Genomic DNA, 9,395 nt, shown 5'->3' with positions numbered 1-9,395 from the left:
GTTTTTAATGGTCCATTTTCTCTAAAATCTTGACCACATTATTCATCCATGAGCTTGTTCTATACTGTAGGTTTTTCTGAAAGGATCTCTGTATACCGTCTTTGATTGACAGTCTGGCGGTTGTTCCAGTAAATTTTCCTATTATGGTGGCTATCCTTTGTTTCATCCGGTTTTTTAATGCTGGTAGATTTGTTACCATTCTAAGGTTCTCTCTACGCGTCCATATAGGTGCTCCCAGCATTGTTCTCAGAGCTTCATTTTGAGACACTTTCAGTTTCTCCCATTGGTTATCACTGAGGGATGTAAGAGCAGGGGCAGCATAGTCGATGAGTGACTTAACTGCTTGAACGTAGTACATTTTGAGTACTGGTAGAGATGCACCCTCTCTAAGACTGGTCAGGAAGCGCAAAGCTGAGTTTCTTGCTTTACAGCGTTGCCGAAGATATTCAATTTCTTGAGTGAATTTCAACTGGTTGTCTATTATGACTCCTAGGTATTGAAAAGAGGTAACTCACTCAATTCCTTGTCCTTCTATTGCCAGTCTGATGTTTTGAGTTTTCATTTTAACGGCAATAGCTTTTGTTTTATTGTTGTTTATTTTCACTGCTATGCGTTCCGCTTTCCTGCTGACATTATCTAGGCATTTTTGTGCATGGTTCCTTGCACCTTTGCCATTGATGATGACCACAAAGTCGTCTGCATAGTAAAGAAGTTTGGCTTTTTGGTAGCTTGAGCTTCATAAATTGTTCCATGAGATAGTTGAAGAAGAAGGGGCTTAGTATTCCTCCCGGCGGAGTTCCATTTTCCAGCATCTTTGAGGTCGATGTTTTTCCTTGGAATTTGACTTTAGCTTCTCGGTTAAGCAGGCTTCCTTTGGCAAGGGCAAGAGCGTGTCTTTTGATTTCCTTATCCACAAATTTAGGACAGTCCAGTTAGTCAGGTGCTGTCACAGTGAGAGGTTGTGTTAGCTGTAGCTCCGATTATAGTAATATTATTACAGCAATAATGGAAGGATTAGTGAAGGAACTGGTGAATTTAGTAGGAGCTCTGAGGACAGAACTGGATTCGCTACGGGAGGAGGTACGACAGCTGAAACAACATCAGGAAGAAACAAAAGAGGAGACCAGTGTTAAAAAGACCTCGTCTTGGCAAGTTGTAAAGGACAGGGGTCTTAAGAAGACCTTGGCAAAACCGACACCTAATAGCCTAAGAACTTCTAACGTATTTGATGTGTTAGAGGACGAGTGCTGTGGTGAACCTGTAGTTCAACGAGGAGGCAAAGGCAAAGCAACGAGGAACATTGAAGCGCAGGTCCCTCAAAGTGCCCTAAAGGATAAGAGAGGAACGAAGCGAATTTTGGTTGTAGGAGATGACTCTTGGATGATTGTGTTAGACTAATGGAGGAGGATTGTTGAGGTACTACTACCCTGCTCCTGACTTCCCGAGTTAATTCTTCTGAAGTGACTCCTCCTTCTGTTCCTCCTCCTCCTTCTCCTCCTCCTCCTCCTCCCTCTTCTCCTCCTCCTCCTCCGACACTACCTCCTTTTCCTGCTGCTAAATCTACTACTACTCTGGCTCCTTTTACTTCTTCTTCACTTGCCCTTTCACCACCACCTCTATTCCATAAATAAATAAATATTATTAAGAAAATAGTATTATTAGTAGTAATAATAATATATTCATTTGGTTATTTTTATTTATTGTTTTTATTTAGTAAAATTAATTAATACACACTTTCTCCTAATTTTACATTTTCATATGTTATGTTTTATAATATTTTTGAGACAATTGGGCTAATAGTTTTTTTTATACACAGTTCTACAGATTGGACATATAAACAAGGCTAATTTAATGCAAATTTGGAGGAAGCGACCATGTCATTGCATGGATTATAATAATAAGGTTCACAATTCTTCCTTATGAGGAAATTGGCCTAATAGTATATTTTATATCTGTTCTACAGATTGGACATATAAACAAGGCTAATGCACATTTAGAGCAAGCGACCATATGATTGCAAGGAATAAACACTAGCTCTATCTCTGCATCCATACAAATCTTACACTCACAAATTCTCTCCAATGATGTTTGTCCTATTTTACCTGAAGATCCAACAAAAACTGGTGGCTTTAGGACAGGAACCATTTGTGTTATAGACATTGGTGGTTTTAATTCATCAATTGCTTGTATTAAGGTTACAGCTTCCGCTTGTGGTGGGCTTAGATTCTGTACTTCCTCTTCTATTTCTTGGTTAGAAGCCAACTCCGTTTGTGTAGTTATATCATCAGATATTGGTGGGCTTGGGACAACATCAACCTTGGTTAGCGCCACATGATGTGGGCTTAGAGTCTGTACTTCCTCTTCTATTTCTTCTTGGTTAGAAGCCAACTCCGTTTGTGTAGTTATTGGGCTTGGGACAACATCAACCTCGGTTAGCCCCACATGTTGTAGGCTTAGAGTTTGTACTTCCTCTTCTATTTTTTGGTTAGAAGCCAACTCCGTTTTTGCAGTTATATCACCAAATATTGATGGGCTTGGGACAACATCAACCTCGGTCAGTGCCACATGTTGTGAGCTAGTGCTTACTTTGACTTCAACTTCTATTTCTCGGTTAGAAGCCAAATTTAGAGCTTTTCTAGTTTCGTTTTCCATATGGGATAAGACCGCTTCAATACATGACTCAAGGTTAAAGAAAGGTATCCCTTTCTCTTTGAGTTGGTTATGAAAAGTTGTCATCACATGATTTTTAGGAAAACCCATAGAAATTACTGCTTCAATACTGTCTAGTTCTTTAATAAGTTTATCGAGTTGATCTTCATTGATATGAGTTGGTGAAGTATGTGTCTCAAAAGGCGGCCTTTCCTGTTGCACCTAAAAAATAAATTATAATATTTTTAGATTCCAATAATAAGTCAGTCAATCACGTGATGTCACGTTACCTCATCTAGCTAACATACCTGATCAATGAATTCTTTTCCTTTCATCACGATGAGGAATGTACATTCTGGGTACCAGCGAGCATGTTCAATCCAAGGTGAATCATCAGATTCCCAGTTACGAAGTCCGTTCCCACAAATGATAATAGCATACATGATCACTTAGACCTGTAAATATTATATAATATATATATATATATATATATATATATATATATATATATATATATATATATATATATATATATATATATATGTATATATATACATATATATATATATATATATATATATATATATATATATATATATATGTATATATATACATATATATATATATATATATACATATATATATATATATATATATATATATATATATATATGTATATATATATATATATATATATATATATATATATATATATGTATATATATACATATATATATATATATACATATATATATACACATATATATACATATATATATATATATATATACACATATATATATATATATACATATATATATATATATATATATATATATATATATATATATATATATATATATATATATGTATATATATACATATATATATATATATATATATATATATATATATATATATACATATATATATATATATATATATGTATATATATATATATATATATATATATATATATATATATATATATATATATATATATATATATATATATGTATATATATACATATATATATATATATATATATATATATATATATATATATATATATATATATATATATATATATATTGTGACGATAATCTCTTTCAATTGAGCCTGCTCTTCCCTACATAAAGTTACGTTTATTCTACAAGTATAAGATGCTACCTTCAAGATACGTCTACCAGTAGCACAAAACGTTTTGACCAGGAGGCAAAACGTACCCCAAACCCCCAACTCCACACTCCTTCCACGCCGGCTCGTCATCAACCAGCCAATTACCCTTCCCAGCCTGCCTGCTCCTGATTGGTGATTCGCCGACTGCACACCTGCACACTGCCCCTCAGCGCCATCTACCTGAGTTGATGTCTAAGCTTGAACCAGCCATTGACTTCAGAATATCTTGTGCTCTCAAGCCATGAACGACTAACTGATATATGCTGTATCAGGTGGATGTCTCGCAGCTAGCGCCATATTCTCAGCACCTTATTATTTTTCACCTTTCACTTTATATTATTGTAGAGTAAACTTCATCCCTATTATTCATTTATGTTATATTGTTTTTTGACTTGTTCGTTTGCACTGTACTTTGCCAAGGGATTGTCTTTGTTTATAATTTGTTTTCTATATTAAATAAAGTTTCATTGTTTATACTTTGTGTTTTGCGTGTCTTCCCTTACTTTACCACAGACAAACAGGCAAGCAGTCTATCTTTTTTTTTGTAAGTGTGACTAGGCATTGACACCTGCCATTGGAGAACTGCCGAACATCTACACTTCAACACATTCCCGTCACATTTAATGGGGGCCTGTCCTAGGAGCTTCACTCAGGTACTAGTACTAGAATATCAATTTGTGGTAAGCGTACTTGGCTTTGCTACAGTTGCTTTTCAATATTATCATTAATTCAGAATCATTCAGAATCTTGTACACCACATATGTAAGACGAATCCTGGAGTATGCGGCCCCAGCAAGGAGCCCGTACCTTGTCAAGCACAAGACGAAGCTGGAAAAAGTCCAAAGGTATGCTACTAGACTAGTCCCAGAACTAAGAGGCATGAGTTATGAGGAAAGGCTGCGGGAAATGCACCTTACGACACTGGAAGACAGAAGAGTAAGGGGGGGGACATGATCACAACCTACAAAATCCTCAGGGGAATCGACCGGGTAAACAAGGATGAACTATTCAACACTGGAGGGACGCAAACAAGGGGACACAGGTGGAAGCTGAGTACCCAAATGAGCCACAGAGACATTAGAAAGAATTTTTTCAGTGTCAGAGTAGTTAGTAAATGGAATGCATTAGGAAGTGATGTGGTGGAGGCTGACTCCATACACAGTTTCAAATGTAGATATGATAGAGCCCAGTTGGCTCAGGAATCTGTACACCAGTTGAGAGGCGGGACCAAAGAGCCAGAGCTCAACCCCCGCAAGCACAATTAGGTGAGTACACACACTCTGCCTCACACACACGCATTCTGTCTCACACACACACACTCTGTCTCACACACACACACACTCTCTCACTCAACACCAACAGAGATATTACAGGAAAGAGATGGTTGGGTTGACTGCATCTATCTGGACCTAAAAAAGGCTTTCGACAGAGTTCCACATAAGAGGTTGTTCTGGAAACTAGAAAATATTGGAGGGGTGATAGGTAAGCTTCTAACATGGATGAAAATTTTTCTGACTGATAGAAAAATGAGGGCTGTGATCAGAGGCAATGTATCGGACTGGAGAAATGTCACAAGTGGAGTACCACAGGGTTCAGTTCTTGCACCAGTGATGTTTTTTGTCTATATAAATGATCTACCAGTTGGTATACAGAATTATATGAACATGTTTCATGATGATGCTCAGATAATAGGAAGGATAAGAAACTTAGATGATTGTCATGCCCTTCAAGATGACCTGGACAAAATAAGTATTTGGAGCACCACTTGGCAAATGGAATTTAATGTTAATAAATGCCATGTTATGGAAAGTGGAATAGGAGAACATAAACCCCAAACAACCTATATATTATGTGAGAAATCTTTAAAGAATTCTGATAAAGAAAGAGATCTAGGGCTGGTTCTAGATAGAAAACTATCACCCGAGGACCACATAAAGAATATTGTGCGAGGAGCCTATGCCACGCTTTCTAACTTCAGAATTGCTTTAAATACATGGATGGCGATATAGTAAAGAAATTGTTCACAACTTTTGTTAGGCCAAAGCTAGAATATGCAGCGGTTGTGTGATGCCCATATCTTAAGAAGCACATCAACAAACTGGAAAAGGTGCAAAGACATGCTACTAAGTGGCTCCCAGAACTGAAGGGCAAGAGCTACGAGGAGAGGTTAGAGGCATTAAATATGCCAAAACTAGAAGACAGAAGAAAAAGAGGTGATATGATCACTATACATACAAAATAGTAACAGGAATTGATAAAATCGATCGGGAAGATTTCCTGAGACCTGGAACTTTAAGAACAAGAGGTCATAGATATAAACTAGCTAAACACAGATGCCGAAGAAATATAAGAAAATTAACTTTCGCAAACAGAGTGGTAGACGGTTGGAACAAGTTAGGTGAGAAGGTGGTGTAGGCCAAGACCGTCAGTAGTTTCAAAGCGTTATATGACAAAGAGTGCTTGGAAGACGGGACACCACGAGCGTAGCTCTCATCCTGTAACTACACTTAGGTAATTACACACACTTTCTCTCTTACACACACTCTCTCTCTCTCTCACACACACTCTTTCTCCCTGTCACACACTCTCTCATACACACACTCTCTCTCACACACACACTCGCTCTCTCTCTCTCTCATACACACATTCTCTCTCACACACTCTCTCTCACACATACTCTCTCTCTCACAGTGGAAGACACACATCCACCCACCCACTCTCACAGTGTGTGGGTGGTGGTTGAGTGGACAGCGCTCTAGACTCGTAGACTTAAGGACCGGGGTTCAATTCCCGGCACCGCAGCAGGGAGCCGGTCGGCCGAGCGGACAGCACGCAGGACTTGTGATCCTGTGGTCCTGGGTTCGATCCCAGGCGCCGGCGAGAAACAATGGGCAGAGTTTCTTTCACCCTATGCCCCCTGTTACCTAGCAGTAAGATAGGTACCTGGGTGTCAGTCAGCTGTCACGGGCTGCTTCCTGGGGGTGGAGGCCTGGTCGAGGACCGGGCCGCGGGGACACTAAAAAGCCCCGAAATCATCTCAAGATAATCTCAAGAAACCACCAAAAAAACAAATGTGCATAGTTTTCTTCACCCTCATGTGCCTGTTACCTAGCAGTAAATAGGGACCTGGGAATTAGACAGTTGCTACGGGCTGTATCCTGGGTATGTGTGTGTGTGGAAAAAATAGTAGTAACAGTTGATTGATTGACAGTTGAGAGGCGGGCCGAAAGAGCAGAGCTCAACCCCCGCTAGCACAACTAGGTAAATACACACACACACACACACACTTGCTCTCTCTCGCACACACACACTCTTTCTCTCTCTCATGCACTCTCTCTCTCTCTCAATTATTTATTACAGCATTATGGACTTGCATTATTCAAACGTGAAAAAGAAAATTAAAAATAACATTTTTAAAACGTAATAAGAACTAACACATGTTTTAAAACAAACGAATGCTTATTGTGTAGGGAACACAAGATGGAGTGGGGTACCTTAAAGCTAGCAGTTCCTGTGGAATTGCTGGAAGCAACTGGTGCAAATGAGGTCCCTCAAGGCCACTTGGTCAAGATCCTAGACTCCATGAGGACTGGTCTTGCCAGGCGTGGTCAGAGATCGGTCTATAGGAACCTTAACCCTCGAAGTCAGCGCAGGGTAACCACAAGATATGTCATGCCTGGTCCTCAAGGTCACTTGATAGAGAAGGGTTTTTTAAGGTCATTGACTCGAGCAGGATTTCCTATAGCCACCTTGTCGAACAGAGTCCCTCAATGTCTACAAGCCATGTGGGTCCTTTCAAGGTCACCAAGTATAGTGGCGGTCATCAATTCCACCAGATCAAGTTGGGGTTCCTGAAGGCCAGGGGGGTGAAAATGTTTCATCAATGGAAGCAGGTCGATATGAGTCCATCAATGTCAGCGGGTCGAGCGGAATCCCGTATGGCCATCAGGTTCAATGGGGTCTCTCATAGCCTGTAGGTTGACTTACAATCCCTAACGTTAGCGAGTCGAGCAGGGTCCTTCAAGGTCCGAAGGTAGAGCATAGTCTCTCAAGTTAAAAAAAAAATGGGATGAGTGGGGTCCCCTAAAGCCAGCGGGTTGAGCTGGGCCCCTCAAGGCCAACACCTTACCTTGAGTTCACCATGAGGTGCTTCCGGGGCTTAGTGTCCCCGCGGCCCGGTCGTCGATCAGGCCTCCTTGTTGCTGGACTGATCAACCAGGCTGTTGGACGCGGCTGCTCTCAGTCTGACGTACGAATCACAGCCTGGTTGATCAGGAATCTTTTGAAGGTGCTTATCCAGTTATCTCTTGAACACTGTGAGGAGTCGGCCAGTTATGCCCCTTATGTGTAGTGGAAGCGTGTTGAACAGTCTTAGGCCTCTGATGTTGATGGAGTTCTCTCTCCGAGTACCGGTTGCCCCTCTGCTTTTCAACAGGGGTATTCTGCACATCCTACCATGCCTTCTGGTCTCTTGTAGTGTTATTTCTGTGTGCAGGTTTGGGCCCAGCCCCTCTACTATTTTCCACGTGTAGATTATTATGTATCTCTCCTGCCTGCGCTCCAGGGAATACAGATTTAAGCTCTTTAGTCAGTTCCAGTAGTTTAGAGGTTAAGCTTGGTTCCTCGAACACATTGGGTCGAGCAGAGACCCCTCAAGGACAGCGGTTTGAGCGAGGTCCCTAAAGTCCAGAGAGTCGAGCAGAGATCATGAAGGCCACAGGTTTGTGTGTAGTCTCTCAAGACCATCGGGTTGAGCAGATTCCCTCTAGGCAGAAAGGTGGATCTGGGGCGACCACAAAGTGACATTCCCTCATGGTTCTCATGTCTAAATAAACTAGCCCATATATTATTTTGTTGGTGAATGTTAACTCCTTAAGGTTGTATCTGGCGTGAAAATTATATATGGAATAGTAGTAGTAATTTAAATACTTGTTTAACATTCATACTCTCTGGCATAGATCTTAACTCGACACCATTGCCTCTTGTTAATCTTGGTATTTGTATACAAACGTGACCTTTCAGTTGCTGTTCCCTGTGACCTTGAAATGTAACCTTTCAGTACCTGACCAACTTGCTTTGAATGTCAGGTACTGGTCTACTAAGTTTTGAAATGTTAGGTATTAGTGTACAAAGCCTTGAATGTCATGTGTTGGTCTAATAACCTCTGAAAGTCAGATACTAGTTTACTATTCTTTGTAACTCTAATTAATTACCTGAACCATTTTTAACTGGTGAAATAAGGTGGAACCCGGCAAGTGCAGCTTCCCAATAATTAACATCAAGCGGGGAGCAATCTTGTACTCAATCTTTGTCCACAACCTATAGCCCATGAAACTGAAAAAAACATACTATTATTGAAGCCAATATATGAATTACTAGAGTTAAAAACAATATAACTTAAATACTAAAACAGCTGCTACGTTTTTGGTGGTAAATGGGAAGGAATGAGGCGAGAGGGGAGACTAATGACGAAGTGGAGAGAGAGAAACAGAGAGAGACAGAGAGACAGAGACAGAGAGAAAGAGAGTTTAGGGAGAGAGAATTAAAATTATATCTTAATAAATTG

General features: G+C 39.8%; 1 protein-coding gene across 1 annotated transcript; it reads right to left on the bottom strand.

The window, feature by feature from the left end:
- Positions 1-1,793: 1,793 nt before the first annotated feature.
- On the bottom strand, positions 1,794-9,162 carry LOC123768028 (uncharacterized). The gene is made up of 2 exons (XM_069306445.1): positions 9,043-9,162; positions 1,794-2,871 (listed from the first exon to the last, which is right to left on the bottom strand). The coding sequence occupies exons 1-2, from the start codon at positions 9,157-9,159 to the stop codon at positions 1,918-1,920; spliced, it is 1,071 nt and encodes a 356-aa protein (XP_069162546.1). The 5' UTR covers positions 9,160-9,162; the 3' UTR covers positions 1,794-1,917.
- Between the last annotated feature and the right edge of the window lie 233 nt (positions 9,163-9,395).

The sequence above is a fragment of the Procambarus clarkii genome, chromosome 58 (genome assembly GCF_040958095.1).
Source record: "Procambarus clarkii isolate CNS0578487 chromosome 58, FALCON_Pclarkii_2.0, whole genome shotgun sequence".
In the NCBI taxonomy this organism is placed as follows: Eukaryota; Metazoa; Arthropoda; class Malacostraca; order Decapoda; family Cambaridae; genus Procambarus; species Procambarus clarkii.
Note: the sequence above shows the minus strand (reverse complement) of the source record. Positions and strands in the feature narration are given on the sequence as shown.